General features: G+C 36.2%; 1 protein-coding gene across 4 annotated transcripts in view; it reads left to right on the plus strand.

Annotated features, from left to right (window-relative positions):
• The window catches only part of LOC115608949 (heparan sulfate glucosamine 3-O-sulfotransferase 1-like), a 61572-nt gene that overhangs the window by 35420 nt on the left and 4110 nt on the right, over nucleotides 1-22042 (plus strand). For 2 of the 4 annotated variants that reach the window (XM_030488520.1, XM_030488519.1), the window contains exon 2: nucleotides 18463-21867. In XM_030488520.1, coding sequence (XP_030344380.1) covers nucleotides 18582-19511 — 930 coding nt within the window. In that variant the 5' untranslated portion in view covers nucleotides 18463-18581 and the 3' untranslated portion in view covers nucleotides 19512-21867. Of the gene's footprint in view, nucleotides 1-11992; nucleotides 12039-18462; nucleotides 21868-22042 lie in introns of those variants that run through there. The other 2 variants (XM_030488521.1, XR_003991694.1) reach the window with 2 other exon arrangements.

The following is a 22042-nucleotide window of genomic DNA, read 5'->3' on the forward strand; positions in this document are numbered from 1 at the left end:
TTTCAGACTGGGAGGAAGAAAATTGAAGGAGGCTATGACAAGTTCATGAAGTCATGAGTGGCAAGTAAATAGGCGATGAGTGATCACAGACTCACTGTAAGGATTTTGGGCATTAGAGGAGACTACTAGATGCTATGTTTAAGTTAAAACAAAGGAAGTATTTTTTCATGTTTCATATGCCATGGAACTCCTTGCCACAAGCTGAGTTTACATTGATTGAAAAAGTGGTAATACTAGTTACTGATATTATCTGTTAGGGACTATAAAGCTAATATTCTGTCTCAGAGAGCCACTGAAACTCAGACTCACTTGAGGCTGGGAAACTGCGCTTGAAAAATCACTGTGTGTTTGCCTTGGTGTAGTATGCTCCCTTACATGTAGAGAGGGGATACAGGACAAGTAAAATGCTTGGTGTCTACCAAGTAGTAGACTTTCCTAGATTAAGCTTAACAAATGTTTCAGTTAAAACTGCTGCCAAGATGCAAGCATGCTTCAATTTGCATGTAGCTTCAGAGTTGGAGAGCTGGCTTTGTTTCTTTTGTATGTTTTAATTTGACTTAATCTGAAATCGACATCTCCATTGAGATGAATGGGGTAACATTTCTAGATCTTTGTTGTTATTGTCACATAAAAGTATGTTCCTTTCATGGCTAGTTATATTTTAATTTACTCACTGCATATATTCATATCTTTTTTGTGCGTTTAATCACATATCAACTGTTGCCTTGTATTTAATGCCTACGCTTTCCTTTTAATGCATCTTGAATGAGAATTGCACTGTAAAGTTCAGTGTTCATTGGCAAAAAGCTACATTGGACTACACAATTTGTAAGCATAAGAGAAACAATACATAGCATCTTTTATTGGGGCCCAGGATGATGGAGGAGGCATAAGTGACACTAAGCGAGGAAGGATGCAAACACACTGGAGGACAGGACTGGGTGTGAAAATGTTGCTTTATTCAAGTAATAGTTTGGATTAAATAGACTGCAGTTTAAAAAGGTCAAATACAAGTAGAAATAAACAGAAATGTTTAAGTGTATAAATCTCAGGTGTGGAGTTATTGACTAGCTCAGAGTGCTGCACAGAAGAATTTCATGTGATTTGATGGATTAGAAGCTGCCCAAGAATTAATGCCATCACCACAAAAAAAAGCAGGAAGAATGTAAGATTACTTATGCAGGCCACAGTCTGAAAGCCAGCTGTTGTGGTTGATTGTTCTCTGTTGGTGAAGTCGTATCTGAAGAAAGAGACCTAGGATTTGGGGTTATGATTGATGTGGATATGAAGCAACAGAAAGAGTCTAGAGATCAGTGAGAATGATCAGAAGTCTAGAAAACATGCTCACAAGCTGAAATTAAATAAATTGTGACTGTTATGTACCATCTCAAGTTTTTCTTTGAACGGTATAACGTCTTCAAATTCATTAAGATAACCGTTTAGGATTCATCATTTAATCATGTTACCTTATGCCCTGGCATTTATAATCTGTAGAAGGATCCAAGTTCCTAACTTTGTCTTGCTTAATTTTTTATATTTACCACCTTTTTTTCTCTGGCATGTGACTATCCTGTCATGCTGCTGTCCTTTTTCTTGTCTTCGTAAGTCATCCAACTTTGCTTATACTTTCAATATCCATGTCAGCCTGTATGCTCTAGTTGTATATTTCCTGGTCTTCACTAAACTCAAACACAGGAAGTTGTACTTTGAGCTATGACAGTGGAAACTATGGTCATTTAATCAAAAATGGAGATTTTTCTCTGCCCCTCTTTCCACGGAACTCAATAATGTAAACAAATGCATCCAAACCTATTAAAAATTAGTATTTATTTATATGAACTTTCTTTGGAAAATGTATTAAAATAAGTTGTTACATATTTTAGATGACCTACATCCTAGTTATTATCATCCCAGCAGTGCAGATTTCTCAAATTCAATTCTGCTTCCCCTTGAGCTCTTGTAAAATCTATTTTATATTAGATTGCTTATTTAAAACACTAAATACTGTATTTTGACATACAACTTAAAATGTCCTTTTTCTTTGTTGGCTGTTCTTTCTTTTTTATTTGCTTTACATAGGTCTTCAGTAATACTTAGTGGGAATGACACTCCTAGATTAATTGTGCATTGTTCAGAGTATATAACTTTGTCAGTTTTAATTTTGTTGCCTTTTTGTTTCACTGAAACATGTCTTTCCAGAACTCGCAAGGGGACGAGCAAGGGTTATCCTAGTTCATTTATCTAATGTAGCAGTCAAAGTACAAAATCCTGGGAAAGAAAAATACACACATCTTTTGACTATCTCCTTGTATTAACAAATTATTCATGTTTGCAATCTTCTTTTGACAGCCATCTCTGAACTCCCTCCCTCTTCTGAAAGCAACTGACCAGAACGAAACACACTGTTCCTAGTCAATCTGAACCATTAGTTTACCAAAATACATTAAAATTGTACTGGCATTTTCTGTCACTGCTTTTGCATACTAATAGTGTGCTTGCCTTTGCCTACTACCGTGCATCAAGCTGAAGTTTTCATGGAGATTTTTGAGTGTTTCACAAAGACTCCAAAGTGTAGGGCTTTCCAGGAAGTCTGAGGGATCTAGGTGTCCATCTCTAATTTAAAATTCAAATTTCAAATGAATTAGTAACTGAAGCTCTCTAGGCTCCTTTGAAACTCTCAGCCTGTATCTTTTTCTGAAGAGCTGCATGGTGCAATCTTCTGAATTAACCAGATGATGAAGATTTCCTGGCATTCCTACACTTTCTGTGCTATTTTTTTAATCCACATTGAATGTTTGCTTTTTGCATGGAAACTAATAGCAAAGTAGCTTGTCAAAAAGTCAAGTAAACTATGGCAACGAGTTCTTTTCTCTGTGCTATTTAGCTTGCAAGGTCATTGGAATCTAAAAGCCATGTAAAAATTTTGCTCAGCAAAAAGGGATATGTGTTGGATTATATGGGAGGGGGAGTGTAATCTAAATAAATAGACTTAATTTTAGCATATTCCCTTCCATTTTCTTATTTTTTTCAATGTAATTTCTCCCAGTTTATGTCAATGACTGAAAGGGGGGTTTTTTTAGTATTGTTTATAGCTTTAAAATTATCTTTCAACATAGGAGCTGATATTGCTTGATTGTTTGTCAACTCTGTAATTTAAAATCCTTCTAGAACGCCTGGATATATTTCTAAACATGCATGGTGATTTAACGTTTCCTTTATTGTTCAGTGGTAGCAATGCAACTCTCCGCTACAATCGCAAGGAGTCCATCTTAAGGTCCTTTCCAACCCTAACTAGTCTATGATTCTATGATTCTATGATTATATGGTTGCCTCCACCTTTCTGTCATCTGGACATTCAAGGTATTTGGATTTGGGGCCTACAAGGATGCTGGGGAGGGACTCTTCATTAGAGACTGTAGTGATAGGACAAGGGGGAATGGGTTCAAACTTAAACAGAGGAAGTTTAGATTAGATATAAGGAAGAAGTTCTTTACTGTGAGGTTGGTGAGGCACTGGAATGGGTTGCCCAAGGAAGTTGTGAGTGCTCCATCCCTGGCAGTGTTCAAGGCCAGGTTGGATGGAGTCTTGGGTGACATGGTTTAGTGTGAGGTGTTCCTGCCCATAGCAGGGCGGTTGGAACTAGATGATCTTAAGGTCCTTTCCAGCCGTAACTGTTCTATGATTCTATGATTTGACATTGTAATATCACTCCAAAATGAGAAACATAATTCGGAGGAGCACAAAGTGGGGAAGAGAGGGGAATATTTCAAAACTTTCGTAACTTTACTACTAAGTAAATTATTCTGTGACTGAATTCTGTGGGACTAAAATTAGACCAATGTAAATGATTCTGAAAAATTTCAGAAAAATTTCACTCTCAAGGCTTGTCTTCAAGGCGAAGTTACTGTGAGAAGCTGAGATGTAAATTTGAAAACATATTAGCTGCTCCCCCTGTGAATAAACTCATAGTTTGAGGAGGTTGCTCTACTTGGAGAGCATGTGATCAACTGTAAATTTAAACTCCATCTCGCTTTGTTATGGCATAACTATCCAAGGTCTGTTTGCTCCAGCTCCCATAGGAAAATGGGGAAGTTGAACTCAGATTCATTCAGTCTCTACTACCATCACAACCATGATACCAACCTTACCACTTTTGCCTTCCTACATATCTGCACTATAGTAGAATCTAAATTATCCTGAGGTTTTTTATGTTGTAATGAATCTAAGTTCTTCTGTGCTTAAACAGCTGTTCATGTTTCCTGGGTGTACACATTTATCTGTTCTCAATAAACTTTGATAATCTATGTTTATCAGCATCAGCTGTATTGCTCATGAACCCAAATAATGTAAATTCTTTAATCTGACTACATTTTCTATTACTGCCTGTTCTTTATTTCTGTGTACTATATATTGTATGTGTATTGGCACAAATACAGAACTTAAGTCTGGTTATTAAAACAATTAGTAATATGGTTTTGCCTACGGGTACTTAATTTTTTGCTTTTCATAACTTTCACTGCTTTCTCTCTTTTCCTCTTTCACTACCAGCTTTGTGGTGCTTTTAGAAGAAGTTGATTACATCTTATATTTTAAAATACTTCACATTCAATTTCTCTTGCATATTTAAGAATGCAGCAGATCCATAATGTTTTATGAAATAGGTTGAACTTCATGATTTATTTCGCCTGCTACTTTTAAATTTGACTGAAATTTTGTTTCTGAAACACTCCCAGACTGTTAATGACAATTATATCAGTCATGTTTTTTTAACTGTCAGGGGGAACAGCTTCATTTTATGAATGTTTTTAACGTGCTATTCTCTAAATTCTTACATAATTTTGTTAAGCTCCATAGTACAGGAATTGAGACTCTTTCACATTCAGTAATTTAACCTCTTATTTCTCACACACTGACACTTCAGTGTTATTCGATGGTAACATCTTGATTCTGATCTCAAAGATTTGCTCTGAACTGTTTATTATCTATAAACTCAGAGTAAGTGACTTTTTCTTTTGACTATAATTCTCTTTAGGGCATCAGTAGGTGTCACAGCTTTCCAAGTACATCCATGTCAGACTTTCCTCCCTGTACAGAAAGGTTCTGGAAGAAATTTAACCTGCTCTTAATGTTAATGTTCTTTTGCTTGAAATGTGTTTAAATTGATAGATGCCATAAAGAATAAGTGGGACATGAGTGTGAAAATATTTTTAGCTAAGAAATGTCAAACTACAAATCTAAGATGAAAATGCAGCATTAAAAATGTAAAATAATACATGCAATTTATAGTTTCTAGAAGAAATGCTGTCCTCCCTTGAGAGGAAAAGCTATTACCATTGCTTTAAAACAGAGCTGGCATCAATAACCGGTAGCTTACACTGCTTACTTGCATTACCTTTTTTAGCATGCTATAAACAGAAATAACTATTCCATATTTTATAGTTACAAATTAATTTCAAAATCCAGATTTATTTTCCCTTGTGGGCACATATTTAAGGTAAGAGGACTGAACATTCATAACCAGAATGCAAAAAAAAATCTTCTATTGCCACAAAATTAAACATGATGTTGCTTTAAATAGAAGTATACATTTTTCTCGAACTGGACCAGGGGAAAATGTTATTATGACTCTGCTTGGCAAACCACTTTCTGTATTGATGACCAAACAGTGACATACTAAAAGCTGAGAGTAGGAAGATATAGAGGTTGTGATAAGTAATGCTGAGATTTCAGCAGAGATCCTCTTTCCCTGACAAAATTTCATGCTAATCTTCCCTAATTACTACATGTTTGTGAGGTTCTCTTTTAAATTTAAAGTTCTTCTGAAATGGTATAAGGTTTGTACAACTGTCATGAGCTGCAGATAGGTAGGCTGCAAATGTTTGCCAGAGAATCATTACATAAACTTGAATATGTTTTTTCCATCTTGCTGAATTCAAAGATGGTTCTATCAGTGTCTGAGACCAGGCACTCTTCACTGGAGTTCTTAGCCATACTAGAGATACAAAAGCTTCAGATGCTCAACATCTTTTAAGATTACAGCACCATTTACACAGGGAATTAAGATTCTCTACTCTGACATTTAGCACTATCCAACTCCATTTTATTAATGAAGTACTGCTCACTGTGAGGAATGGCAGCAGAATGCCTCTCTGCTTTCATGTGCTTTTAGGCAGTCTGATTTGGTGCTTCACTTCCTCTTTTTTCTATGAATCCCACTGGACTTGACATTTGTTCTTCGAAAGTTTAGGGTAACTGCTAAGCTACTGATGAAGGATGCCACAGAAAACCTGCTGAAAATATTTCTGTCAACACTGTGGAAAAAAATCAGAATTCACTGAAAGGGGAAAAATTATGTACTCAGAAGTAAAACATACAATGAGAAAATTAATGTAATTGCACCATGCATAGGGGCTGCTGAGTGTGCTTACAGGAAAAGGGAAACAAGGATCAGGAGGCACAATATGTGTATTTTATGTTTAAATCCATCAAATGCAAATACCTACATCCTTGCTTTATGTAACTGCTTTACAGAATCACAGAATCATTAGGGTTGGAAGGGAGCTCTGGAGGTCATCTCGTCCAACCCCACTGCCAAGGCAGGGCTACCTAGAGCATGTAATAGTGGTGATAGAGAATGGGTAAAAGAGAAATGAGGACTGATCCTCAACTTTTCTTTTTTAAACTTCCCGAGGAAAAATTAAATGGACCAGAACAGTATGGAATGTGTGGGTTGTAAACTATATTGTAAGGAAAAAAAAAAATTAATTGTGGCTAGACAATGGCAATGATAGATCACAAAATTCATCATCTCCTCCCACAGAAAGTAAATGTCTTTTGCCAGTCTGGAAATGAAATAACAAAATTTTTTGCTTTGTTTTTTTCTGTCTCTTTTATTTGCTGTACAGCCTACCCACTGGTAAGAGATTGACTTTGGACATTCTGACAGTTTATTGTTCTAATTAATATGCAGTTAATAATGAAAATATTTCAGAGTTGCTCCCTACCTCTTCCTCTTTCTCCTCTGTTACAGGAGTTTATAGCACCTTGCCAACTACCAGAATACTGATTCAGACTTAAGGAGAAAAATGTTAAAAGGTCACTATAAGATATCTATGTGCAACGAGTGTTTTCCAAATTGATGCTACAATTTCAAATAAAGAAGTACTAATTATAAATTCTATCATCATAGCCAGCTAACACAATATTTGAATCTGGGAGGGAATCTTACAATGCTCTAATTCATTCTCTGGCCACATCTATTGTGGCTTCTCCTAGTCAGAGTTTCTAATGTGAGAAACCCATTACCATGTGTCACAAGTCTCACAGATTTGAAGTCTTAAAGGCCAGATCATGAATGTATGTGATGGCTCCTAAATATTATTTTACCTTAAAGACCTAGGTGAAAATTGACAGAACTTAAAGGCTACAAAGAATTGCTGTAGGCACATTCAGACATCAAAGAGCTTTTCTGAGAAGTTGTAACTGATTTGAAGTGAAGCAGCATTAAATGAATAGTGTGGAAGGCTTATTTGGGTGCAAAGTAGCACTGAGCTGTGGGGGAGAAATGATGCTGTATGGTGGTGAACATGTTCTGCTTGAATTAACCATGCTATTCGATATAGTGATACAACCACAGAAAGTGTGGGGAGACCTTAAACTGGTAGATGCAGAGATTGTTTTTGCACAGGGAAGTTGTCATATTAACTGGCTGGACTGGAGGAAAGAGAAGAGGGAGTAGCTTTCTTTTCCACTGAAGTTTAAGAGGTTTTGACATATGTATGTATATCTTTGGTTGGAGTACTGATGTGCCTACAGGTTCAGGCTGTACATCAAAGTTTAAAAGGTTGGGACTGCAGGGAATTTTTCTAAATTCTGTCTTCCCTAACCAAGAAGTGCAAAAGACAGTCAGATAGGAAACCTACTGAAGATCAGAAATCCTGGAGGTAAGCATAAGCAGTATTTGGTATTGGCTATCTGCTCTCAGACTTTTTAGAGTGAGGAGTATTCTTTTACTGTATTTTAACATAGTACTTCAGCAGTGGGAATAGGTCCAGTAAGGAGGAAAGGATCTGATTTCTGCTTTTCTATGACATCTAGAAAATAAACTCTCTTTTACTTACTCTGTGTTTTCAGGCTGTCATCTTTGACTCTCTTTTTAGCCTGAGGAGCAGTGCAAAAGAGACATGAGTTTGGCACACCAGGCTATTGTCTGTGCTGTACTCTGATTATTAGGCATTTTCAAATGTTTCCATAATAGCTTTCATTGCTGTGTCTCTGCAGCTGCCTGTTGGGTTGAACATGCATGCAACTCAATAATGGACATGTGTTGAAGGCATTAATTGAGTTTTTATTCAAGAAGAGTGTTATCTATTTGTTTTTTTCCTAATGTGCTTGCCTGGTCTGTATTATGGTATTATATTTAGCTTCCTTGTTAACAAGAATTTGGTTACCAGTGTAAGATTTTGCCTTTTCACTACTTTCTGTATTAATCAGTTTTAAGAATTGCTAAGCAGTTGCTTTCTGTGGTCTCTGACTTCAAGTTGTGCTTGTTACTCTGAGAAAGGAGGCTTTTTTAGCATAATTTTGGATTCTTTCATGCCCAAAACCTCTCAGCATACCTAAACTCAGTGTGGACTAGGTATGTTTCTTAGTTTTGCAAATCCTAGTATTTTGTCAAACATTCATACTCACGTAGGCCTTTTGTCTCTGATCCTTATCTTGTCTCTTATTAGGGCCTATGCCAGTACCCAATATTTCAAAATTAGATTTTCAGCCTTAAATCAATTGTCTAGATGACTGATATTTTCAGTTTCTTTATATTCTCTCACAGACCCAGTTTTATAGTCTCCTGAGCTGGCTTGTTTTTTGGCTTGGGGTGGGTGTGTGTGTGTGGGGGGGGGTGTGTGTGTGTGTGTATTTATTTATTTATTTATTTTTCTCTGCAGTACTTCTCACAATCCTGAGTATTAAAAATACCGAGTACTTAGGAAGTAGCTGTAGTCAGAAAAATAAATATGTCCTTTGCTTGCACACAGTAATCATAGAATCATAGAATCGTAAGGGTTGGAAAGGACCTTAAGATCATCTAGTTCCAACCCCCCTGCCATGGGCAGGGACACCTTGCCCTAAACCACGTGGCTCAAGGCTCTGTCCACCCTGGCCTTGAACACCGCCAGGGACGGAGCATCCACAACCTCCCTGGGCAACCCATTCCAGTGCTTCACCACCCTCACTGTAAAGAACTTCTTCCTTATATCTAATCTAAACTTCCTCTGTTTAAGTTTGAACCCATTACCCCTTGTCCTACCACTACAGTCCCTAAGGAAGTGTCCCTCCCCAGTATCCTTGTAGACCCCCTTCAGATACTGGAAGGCTGCTATGAGGTCACCACGCAGCCTTCTCTTCTCCAGGCTGAACAGCCCCAACTTTCTCAGCCTGTCTTCATATGGGAGGTGCTCCAGCCCTCTTATCATCCTCGTGGCCCTCCTCTGGACTCTCTCCAACAGCTCCATGTCCTTTTTATGTTGAGGACACCAGAACTGTACGCAGTACTCCAAGTGGGGTCTCACAAGAGCAGAGTAGAGGGGCAGGATCACCTCCTTCGACCTGCTGGTCACGCTTCTTTTGATGCAGCCCAGGATACGGTTGGCTTTCTGGGCTGCAAGTGCACACTGCCGGCTCATGTTAAGCTTCTCGTCAACCAACACCCCCAAGTCCTTTTCTGCAGGGCTGCTCTGAATCTCTTCTCTGCCCAGCCTGTAGCAGTGCCTGGGGTTGCCCCGACCCAGGTGTAGGACCTTGCACTTGGCTTGGTATTTCTTAAACTTGTTCAGTTATCCTTGACAAGGCCAGATCATTTCAACTCTGATGGGCCTTTCAGCTGCTTTGTTTTATTGTGGGTGAATTCTCAGCTCACTTTACTCCTGTGCTGAGCCAAGAAGCCTTCTCTTAGTGTCTGAATTTGACATTAGAAGGTCTTCAATTTGCTGATTGTTGGATAGGAGGACTTATTACCAAGAGAAGGATCAGTTTATTTCATGCCTTCTATAATGGGGATATACAGCAATTGTACAGGACCCAATATAGCAATTCTTATCAGTCAGCATCATATAACTATTTCCTAGAGACTAATGCCAGTCTTGGAATGTTCTCTGGAAAGGTATTATAAACAGAGGGTAAGATATTGACCTTGGCTCAGCAAACTTGGCTGAAGTGCTTAGTTGTGGGAGAGCTTTCTAGATGAGGACAAAGGAGCCTCCTTGCCTGCAAGACTTCCACCTCATGGCTTCTCTCCCTGGCCAGCTCCTCACGTGTCACTCCTGGTTGTCTTAGGTAGCTCCCTGTGCTGCTGCCAATGTCTGATGAGCTGCTCTCCCCATGCACTGGGGCAGTACTGAAAATGAAGGATATAATATTGACAAGTTCTGCCCAGAAAAACTCTGCTGTGAGGCCAAGTTTTCCCTTTTTGGAGTCCTTAAATACTTTAGAATCCCACCGGTTCAGATTAGCAGGGGGTTATGGTTGTGGTTGGTTTTTTGTTCTTTTTTTTTTAATGCCAGGAAGCTGTGCTTTTTACAAGAGAGCATAACAAGTTCTAGGGTCACCTGTTTCACATGTATGTCCTGTAGGAATTTGCTGTTTTATACGACAGAGAGCTAACCTGTCCTTGTCCCTCTTGAATGCTGCTGCCATCTCTGACCCCCTGAGGAATCTTTTCCTTTGAAAGACGGGTCTCTCATAAATCCTCTGCAACAAATCCTAATATTAATTGCTAAACATTAGTGAGTATTAAGGTGTTCTTTGTGACAATGAGTGTGGGCAAATGAATAATATTCAGCTAATTATATCCGAGATAGAAAGATTGAAGTTTTAACTTAGTAAGATCTGTAGAAACAAAACACAAAAGCTAGTTATCAGTCACACATAATTACATCTTGCACCTTTATAATTCCACAGTTACTGCTTATTTGGATGAAGACTTGGTATAGCAGATTACATTAATGTTTATGTTGGTCCTGATGCATAATTAACAATTAGAGGTGTAAGTTTAATTCAACAAAACGATAACGTGATTCCATTTGAAATATGCCAATATGATGTGTAGGGTGGTTAGACATATAAAATTGGCCTTGTTATCTGTATTAATCTGACCACTATCTATCCTTACATTTTAATAGGAACAGAATTTTTATGTCTATTTAGAGGTATGATTAGAATGTACCTGGCTTTATGGACTAAATGTATTAAGGGCCTTTATGAAATTGCAATTCCGTAACTTTTATGTAGATGGTTTGAGTATGATATTTTTCAAAGATACCATAAAGCATGAACATGTAGGCTACAGCTGTAGAAGGTTTATTTAGCTCAGAAATATATTAGCATATTTATACTGTATATATTACTGTATATAAGGACTGCTATATATATTTGCAGTCGTATTATCATCAGGCAATTTTCTATCTTATCAGAAAAGGGAATTAGAAAATATAATGCTAGCCTTAGGGAAGAAAACTTTTTTCAAAACTCTTATCTGCTAGTATCACCTGCCAATGATTTAATGTGTTTATAGTTTATGCTAACCTTGCTTAGCTTTCCTTTTCATCCACTGTAGTCTGTGTACCTGGTAGAAGGAAAGCCTACAGCCAGTTGCCATTACTTTGCAGCTCTTATCTTCTACTTACCAAATAGCAATTTTCTTTTTTATTTCTTTCTATATTCCTGTAAGGTAGTAACTGTTGGCTGTTATAAAACTGCAATCTCATTAGAAAAGGTTCATGCAAATAAATTCACTGTTGATGCTTGGCACAGGGGTTGGAACTAGATGATCTTAAGGTACTTTCCAGCCCTAACTGTTCTGTGATTCTGTGATTCTATGATATTAGTACTTTAAAATGTTCAAGTCTTTGTCTTTTTTTGGGATAACATATATTTTTATCTCGATGCTTAAAGAGACACCTTTAGACTCTTTCTTTTCCAGAAGAGTTGTTATGACAGCAAGACCGCATTCTGGGACAGTCTGTGGGATCATGTTTTTTCAGGTAGTGCCTCATTTAAGAATTCTTAGTACATGTCCCTATTAAAAATATGTCCATAGTTTGAGTACAATTAAAGTGAACAAAATTCTTAGGTGCATACAAGAATATTAATGTTCTTTACCAGCAGCATGAACTGCTGTGATGTTTGTGTGACTCTGGAATCTATGGCCCTTTTTTTTTAATTTCCTAGTCCTCTACTCCTTGTATAACCAAGACCAGTGGAGCTCAACTTGAAGTTCTGTTACAAAACTCCTTCATATTTTACTCACACTCCACAATCACAGGTGGGAGGTGTTCTTCATGTCCATTCTGTGTATATTCATGGGAACTGGCTAACCTCTCCTAGCAGATTTTGATAAAGCCTTTGATAAAGCCCAGTAATGACATCATGGTTATTACATTTAGTTATTACATTTAATCTGGCAACAGAGGGTAGAGTAAATGTGTAGCAGAATACTTTCATGCTCTATCTAAAGATAAAAGGTTATCATGTTCTGGGATAACTGTCCTTTCCCACAGAGTCTTTAGTTTCATGGAATAGTTAATTTGGGATTCTTCTGAATCAGATCTCATTGAAACTTCTAGGACACATCTCTAAACATATTCAATTGCATCTATTTCTTATTGATCTAATTCTGACATAAACCTAAAGTAATTGCACTGCTTGTAATAAAATTTAGGCCTACTCACAATTATTTCTATGAAGGAAACTTTTTCAAACTTTTAAATATTTTTCACACTTGGAAATGTGCTCTCATTGTCTCCTGAACTCAATCTAGGCAAATCCAACCTGGATGGATAGAAGTAGCTAAATTTTGTTTCCTTTCGCTTCATATTAAAGATGATACTTTTTTTGTTCAACCATGGGACATGTATTTTTAAATGTCAGTTATTTCACACGTTTCTATAAAGCAGAATTAAGGTATTGTGAAGAGGACTTTTGATAATTGTATAACTTCTAGCATTTAATGCTTAGAAGTAATAGAATTAGTCATTGCTTTATTGGAATTGAATAAATTAATATTGAATTTTATTAAGCAATGTGTTGCATATGCACTGGATTATTTGTTTACCTGTTTTGCAAAAATGCATAACCCATACCAAGAGCAGATTTGCATTTATTATGCTATGTAACGAGCTCTACTTTTACCAAAGGAAAAAAAACCCAGCCTAATTGCAGATATTTGAAAACTTTTCAAATTGTAATGTTGTTATTTAGAATTATTTACTATGTAATGCCAGTCTGTATATACTTTACACTGGCATAACTGTCATTATGGTATAATTTTCTTTTTTAAAATTCCTGAAACAGTTCACCTTATATGACCTTCTGTTGTGAATACAGTTAGGCTGCTATAGCTTTTTTATATTGTCAGCATTAGAGATGTTCTTAATTCTAGAGATATAATGGAGCTGTTGTTACAAATTTGTGTACCAGTAAGCCTTAAAAATATTTGAATTGGACTCTCCTCCTAGTGGCTGATCTCTGTGTTGGGATAAGTTCATATCTAATAGGAATAAACAGGAACAGTAGTACACTTTTTAAAATCCAAATATATTTTTAAAAATCAAGACAAAAATTGATGCTTTGTTATATTTGTTCTGACCACCTCCCTTTGCTGTATTTTTCAGTAGCAAAGAGGAGTATTTCTGCAAAAATATCCTGAAACAACAAAATACTGTGTTTATACTTTTTTTCAATTGGAGGGGAGGCACAGGGAAGAAATTGCCCTATTCCACAAAATACTCCAGTCTTATGCTGAAGCATTGAGGCGTTTCTTTGCTTTTCAGTTCGGTGTGTAGCCCAAATACAAGTTACCACAAGAGAAGCGAGTGGCTGCCATAAAATGGCACAAAGTTAGAGTTGGAAGGGGAATTGGAAGTCCTAGTGGGTTTTATTTTTGGTTGGATTATAAAGCTGCTATATGACCTTGAGCAGAACACATTAACCCTGCCTTTCTGAAGCATTTGCACTCCTGAACTGGATCTATAGGTTGGTCAGTTGCAATTTCCTGTAAGGTGAGAATGGTGTCTTAATGGGGTGCAAACGGTTCATTAACACAAAGTGCTGTGGAATTCTCCAATGAAAAGCATTACAGGCAAAGTATTATTGGAAATTAATAATATTATAAATTAGTAACAATAATATAGTTAGGTTTACTCTATGATGTACTTTACCTTGAAGCAAGATAAATCATAAGCTGCTTAGAAGTTGGGATTTTTTTGCAATAGAGTGCAGTGGTCTTTAGAACACTTCTGCAATATTAAAGTGATTTTTCAGCAAGCATATTAGCTTCTTCAGTCTAGTCTAAGGTTTAAAAGAGTAAACCAAACAAAAGCCCAAGGTATTATTTCTTTAATTAGTCCTCCCTGCAGCATGAATTTCTTTCTGAATTTCATTTCTGCTTAATAAGTATCATATCTGTTGATGTTCCGTATGTTACTAAGCAACACCAACACTACCAAATAATAGAAAAAAAAAAAAAGAAAACCATGTAAGAAGGCACTGTAATTCTGATCGTGTATCATGGGGTTAATTTCTTAGGAATGCTCTGAGATTCAGAGAGTGTGCAGTGCAGCAATGTAAAATATATTGGTTTCATTATAAAAAGCAGTTCGTATCTTCTAAAAATGTGCATTTCGTTGCATAAAGGCAGAAAAGCAACACAAAAATTATTCAAATAACATTCCAATTATACTGGATAAATCATCTTTAAAACCTTTACATTTATGTAGCAATTATAACCTAACCACAGGATCTAACATCTTAGAGCATCATCAAAATCAATCAAATATCTTAGGCTGAAGCTGGAATGTTGTTCTGATGAAATTGCTCCCAAAGGCAATTTTGATCTATTTAGGCACCAGTTTTACAGCACATTCTGAATTTGGCTATTTCTAGTAGTATTTCCTGGGTAAGGTTTTGTTCTAGCAATGACTGTATGACATTTCCACTACATAAAAAACTAATTAATGGCAAACTGGTTAAACTAACATAATTGTTTTCAAAAATGCTACTAATACTTCAGTCCCTAGAAAACACAGAATCTCTTTTGTTACTTGGTTTCTAAGTATGTTTTATAGAGAACTGCTGATTTCAGATCATAAGTAAAAGACACATCACATGTGAGCCTGAGAATATTTTAGAAGACCAATATTTCCTTAGTTTTAAGTATGAATTTCTCATTCAGCATCCAGGCTTCTTTGGAAGACAATGTTTGGATGACCTGATTTTTAGGTGCATGAAACCAGGTAATTATCAGTTAATTAGAGATAAAACAATATAAGTGTGTTGGGGTTTTTAAATAAAATTAAAAAGTGAATTTGAGCATTTTTTCATCTATCACCAGATCCAGGAAGAATACACCTTGGTTTATACTACTGCGGAGCACCCAATCTCACATACTTTTGTATCTTTTTTACAATTGTTTTAGCTTATTTCAGAGAAATCCCTTCTTTCTGCTCTCCCCTTCTTTTTTTAAGCTATTAACCCAGTTAGTCTCAAGAATACTTCTCAAAAACTCTAAAAATACTTCTAGTTAAATAAAGTTGCCTAAAATATCTGTCAACAATCAATTAACAAAACTGTTTCACGATGGGTTAGTTCTGGAATTTGAACTGGATAATGAACTATATGTCTCCGCCTTGGTATTTGCAAGACATTCCTTGCTTGGCAGACATTCAGGCTGGTCTTGCCTTACTTTCAAAGTGCTTGTAATTGAATGTATGCAGGTGTATATGCATTCTAATGTACAATGTACCTTGTGCATCAGCACAATAAAGGTAAATTGAAAAAAAATTGTAAGGTGTTTACAAAAAAATTCCACAATCTTCCTGAAAGAATTTTAATTTTAAAATGAAGATGAATAGGATGTAAATTAACACTGGGGTTTTGGAACAGGTTAAAAGAAAGATTAACTGCTCCCTCTCCGTTCCTTCCCCCCTCCTTCCAAATCCCAGCCTACTGGCATCACAGGTCTGGAAAGCAGTTGTACTGCCATATATTCCTACTTCAGAGGAGAGAGGAAGTGTTTTCAAAATCATCTTATGTGTAGCTCTACCCTTACTCAGAATAGACTGTTTAGGAACCTTGTGAATGTCCAGTAATTTAACTAGAAATTACTAAAGCAGTCATTACCTATGAACATGCTTAACATTCGAAGGTGGGTATTTCAGGAATTATCTGGACTGTGATGCCTCAAATTGCATTTTCAGTCTTGTACATTCTGTGGAGCTTTTCAAAACCAACATTAGCTGCCGTCATAGCAGAATGCATTTTGATTCCTCAGCAGCACTAACTAGCATGTTTACCATTTCCCAAACTTGCCATTCTAAAAAATATAACTACAGATGGTTTTGGTATAAACAGATCTGGTTTTCCATCCTGTAATTGCCATAGAAATGTTTGCATTCCCTGCTTTTGAGAACTTTAAACAGAATTTCCATGTAAAGTTCTTAGTAAAAAAACTTGTGACCTTTAAAATGTAACTTCCTTTCAGGTTTGTAAAGAACAGTATTTTCTGCAGTCTCTGATTACAAATCCAATTTTGTACTTGGACTTTTCCAATATTTAAGAAGTATATGCTCACACACTACCTAGTTGAAGCTGTGCTCTTTTTGAAGAAGCAATTGCCCTTTAGGTCTTGCTTGAACATAACAGTGAATGTTATGTCCAGTCTCCACAGATTTACTCACTAAAGATTATAGTTTATTTTTTGAATGGCAATTTTAGGGTTAATATTTGCTATTTGTCTGTGATTTTAGAGCTCATTCAGGCTCACAAGAGTTTTTCCCTAGACATCCAAGAAGCTGGAGTAGGTGTTAATAAGATTTAGAAAATAGATTTAATGAATCTGTTACCTTGCCTAGACTGTTGTTATCAAAAATATTCTTAACTGTTTAAGTCCTTAAAGTAAGCCTCAAAGTAAACAATTTTTAAATAGAACTACTGAGTGCTCCGCAGAGCCATGACAAATGGGAATTGTCTGTGTTTTCTAAGGTCGTTTCTAAGAGGCGAAGTACTGTCACCAGTATGTTCAGAAAAAGAGACTGACAGTGGAACTGAAGAAGGAGCTAAAATTATAGTATTTCTGAGACTACTTTAAAATATGAGCCATAATTCAAATTTCAAAAACAGATACTGTTTTTTAAATGACTGGTGCTTCACTGTATGAAATAGCTTGTTTCCACACTGTGCTGAAAACAAAACAAGTTAAGGCTATAGATCTATTCTATAAATCTTAAAATGTTATAATTGCTCAGAAATTGGATGAAGTCCAAGAATCCTCTCAATAAAGGTTTCTCCTGTAACATTTTCAGACTTAGAAACAGGCAATCCAAGCATAGTGGCTTCAGTGCAGGTGTTGCATTGATCTTAATTTGAGATGGTAGATCTGTCTGTGATCTGTTTCAAATAATATAGACAATAATTCCCCAAGAGATTTCAAAGGTGAGCAACACAGTTAAAGTGACATTTTCTTTCACTTGCATGTGCACATGCACATACCTGGAAGCCTAAAGCTTTTTTCAAAATTTTAAGAGATTTAATATTCACCACTTCCTTAAAATGATCATATGCTATGTGGATTAAGAAGAGCGTATCCAGCTCCAAGTAGACTTGCTTCCCTGCAAAAGTTTTCAGGTGCTCAGAAGGCATCTGAAACATTCTTGTATCGACCTTTGGAGGAATTGCAGAATATTATCTGAAGATTTGATTTTGCCAAGGTTTTCCTGACATTTAAGTGACTGTGCATCACAACAACTGGAGAGTTGCAAATAATCTTGTTTATTTTTTTTCTGTACCAATCCAAGTCAGACACTCTTGCTGTGTCACACTTCTAGTTTACTGCTCTAAAGGGCTCTGATTCCAAAATCTTCCTTTCTTTTCCATGCTTTCTTTTCCGTGTCTAAGTAAACAAACCTTACTTCATATGATCCATAGTTCACTGGAAACCACATGGATGCACCACCATCCAGTGCTGTTATTTAGATTAGGATATACTATTCTACCAGGGAATTTGGGGGAAGGTGTTGAGATTCAGAAATGTTTTGGAAGTATTATTAATATCGTACTGGTTATGGTATATATAGCAAGAGAAGTATATAGTATATATGGAGGAGAACTAGGGAAACCAAAGCAAGAAAATAAAGGTCAAGAATTTAAAATCAGGTAAACAATTCTAATGTTCTGCTTAGAGGAAGTACAAGCTGTTGAAGGGTTAGCATCCATCATTGGTCACCTAGGGTTAAGGAAGAAAACACACGTGGATTTTTTTGTTCTGCTGAAATAAAGTCAGGGAAAACAAACAACTTCTGTGTAAATTTTCTGTTGTGATCACAGATTAGATTTGTGAATTGAATTGTAAATTAAATTTCCAACTGGTGATGCATTTAGAAATACTGACATGTCTTACTTTATATTTTGTAGATGCTTCAGAAACTTGCTGTGTGTTTACCACGGGTTCTGCCAGCCAGCTCAAGAGGGGACTTACCTATTCTTTCGTTAGCCAAGCATTACATTATCTTGAACTAATTATTCCTCTACACATGGCCTTCCTACTGGTGTCAGCTTATCTTCTGCTGACTCATGCTCAGGGTGCTCCTGTTGAGAATGGGGCACTGTTGGAAACACTGAAGTCACAAGTAGGATTATTCAGCAATAAAAGTGAACACTATTCAGCACAGGTGAGACCTCCTGGCACAAGCCGACAAATACCTCAGACAATCATCATAGGAGTTCGTAAAGGAGGGACAAGGGCTTTGCTGGAAATGTTGGATATTCATCCTAATATTGTGGTGGCAGCTACAGAAGTCCACTTCTTTGACTGGGATGAAAATTATGTGAAAGGAATAGACTGGTATAGAAGTCTAATGCCATTTTCTTATGGAAATCAAATTACAATTGAGAAAACACCGGGCTATTTTACATCACCACAGGCTCCAGGAAGAATTCATGACATGAATAGCTCCATTAAACTGCTGCTCATTCTGAGAGATCCCACTGAGAGAGTTATATCTGACTATACCCAAGTATATTACAACAGAGTAGAAAGTCACAAGCCTGTTCAGCTTTTTGAAGATATTGTTATTAAGAATGGAGCACTTAATACCAAATACAAAGCTATTCAGAGAAGTCTATATGATGTTCATATGGAAAAGTGGCTTAAGCATTTCAGTTTGGATCAAATTCACATAGTGGATGGCAATACTTTAATCAAGGACCCTCTTCCTGAGTTACAGAAAGTTGAAAGATTTCTAAATCTTCCTTCCCAAATTATGTCTTCTAATTTTTATTTTAACCAAACCAAGGGATTCTACTGCATTAGAAGTGACGGAAGGGAGAGATGTTTACATGAATCCAAAGGGCGTCCCCATCCTCTTGTTAACAGCACTGTTTTAGAGCAACTGTATTCTTACTTCAGAGAGCACAATGCAAAATTTTACAGGATGGTTAATCATTCCTTTGACTGGCATTAATGCATTTGGAATCAGTGTTTCTTTCAAAGGGCCTGCAACAAACTGTTTCAAACATATCTTTCTAAATTGCAGAGATTCATACTATGAGAACTTAGCATACTGGTAGTGTGGTTCATGGGAATAACATACCTGTTCATTCATTGAAATGGTACCCTTTAGGTTGGGGAAAAAGAAGTTTCACATTTGTATGATTACTGTGAATCATATTCTGATCTTCATCTTCTCATCATGCAAATACATTGACTTCAGCAGACGTCTTTCAGATATGCATCTGTTACAAAATTTGTGCTGTTTTGGAAAAGTGACTGCTTCTAACCATGTAAAAATGTAAATATTTGAAGTGGTATTATTCTACCTGTTCTGTATTTTTTGTTCTTAGTATTTTTTATATCACGCACAATGATAGAGGTGTTGATTTCTAGAATTTTTCATACAGTAAGTTAAATTGTATGTTAAAACAGGTGCATACATAGTGGCTCCAATAAGTAATTCATCTACTGCTAATGCTGAATTAATTAATAATAAAAGGAATCTATTTCATCTGTGGTTTTGAATAGGTGAAATAGAAGCTCCCTGTCTGTAGATCATTAGTATTAAACTACACTCTTACTATCTTGGGTTTGCAAAAAATAAAAATAAAAATAAAAATATCTCCAAACAAAGTAAGAATATGAACTGTCTGAAGTTTAAGGTGAGAGTTTTGAATGTAAAGAAATTAAAATATCAACCTCAATTTGCACTGTTATTCTGTACACTAAAGAAAAAAAAACAAACCAACACACACACAAAAAAAAAGGCCAACAACAAAAATGCAAAAACATTATTCATATTAGGAACCGTACAAATATTTGATTATAAAAATTATGTTGCTTTGCTCTTGAATAGAAAAGCTTCTCATTAGTACTACCACATGGATCATGTTTGTATTCTGTTGTTATTCTGTTGTTTTGGCTTTAGTTTACACATCTCCATTGGCACACCAATTCTTGATAAGGAAAAAAAAAATTTGCTTGCCCTCTAAAGCATGGGGTATTTTTATTTTGTCATTTCTAATGCAGACCATGGGATGTTCTCACAGTTAAAATAACGTCTTGTTATGCTGTATATCTCAAGACATGGTGTTCCATATGCTAGGTATGATATACTTGGATTATATATAAAAAACATCTATCTATACTCCTGCATTAGGAATTTTTTACTTGGTTTTTTTGATGGTATTGTACTCATCTGTTCTCCATTTTCATGTAAACATGTTATTATATCTCAATACCAAAGATCAACTTCAAAATGTTAAATATGGTGCCAGATAGAAATACAGATGCAGATGTGCTTGTTTGACATTGTACCTTGCAATTCAGAAACTCTGGTGCACCCCTTTAGTAGAAGCATTCATTAGGTGCATTCCTCTTCAAGCTTCTCAGAACACTGGTGAGTTATGGTTGTGTGGGCCCACTCTGATCCTCGCAGCATCAAACTCCACTCAACACTGCTGTGGATCCTGGATCTGTGTCCTTCTGTCTAAGCCACTGTTCAGCCTATAGGAGCACATGTTCCTAATATGAGATTCAGTCTTCCACTTCACAGGCTAAAAGGTATGTATTGCGGAGCTAATTTTAAGGCTTCTAATACTTTATGAGGGGGCTACATATACGTTAGGCAGGTACAGCAGTATTCCACTGAAGCTGGACAGAATCAAACCCAGCCAGATTATGTGGAAATAGCCTTCATCAAATATTCCCTCAATAAATACAAAACATTAAAAATAATACTATAAATCTTATTCTTTATCTCTTCCATTACTTGTATGGGTGTACATGAAAGAAAATTATACTTGTCATTAGCATATAATTAACCTCTGAAATTATCTTTCTTAAGTATGATATTACTACCTCTCTGATTTCTACAGATAGCCTGAATTGTTATTTACTTCTTCCACCTTTTCTGAGAATCCTGAATCATTGATCAGATCTGGGCACTAATCAGAAGTATAAAGTTGATCCGAATCAGGTGTGGAAATACAAATTTATTTCTTTCAAATTAGCCAAAGAACAGGACATTTATACTGGTTTTATATGATCTCTACAAGGACATTAGATAGGGAAACTGCAGTAATTACAGTGGTGCAGTCTACCAATGCCTTGTCATTTGTCAAGTAAAAACTTATTCCAGAAAAATTCTGAACTCTGAATCAGTAGGGTGATTTTACATTGAACCAACACTTCATGTTTTGTGAGCAGAACACTTTTACCTGATAACAGAAGCCCAAATCCAGATTCCCTATGTTGTTTAACACAGCCTGTTCTTTCTGACCAGTGCAACCTCAGTGATGAATGAAACTCATTCCAGTTCACTAGTTTCAGAAATATAGTATTGAAGGTAGCAACATACCAGCAGTATATCTCATAGATTGTAGTTTTTCTTTCAGCATTGCTTTCTGTTTCTTGTACATTTCAAAACTTTTCATATTGTTCTTGTTTTGCTTCCTTTCAATGATGAGTCAAATAGTATTGAGTAAGAATAAGGTTCTTTTC

Source organism: Strigops habroptila, chromosome 5 (assembly GCF_004027225.2).
Source record: "Strigops habroptila isolate Jane chromosome 5, bStrHab1.2.pri, whole genome shotgun sequence".
In the NCBI taxonomy this organism is placed as follows: Eukaryota; Metazoa; Chordata; class Aves; order Psittaciformes; family Psittacidae; genus Strigops; species Strigops habroptila.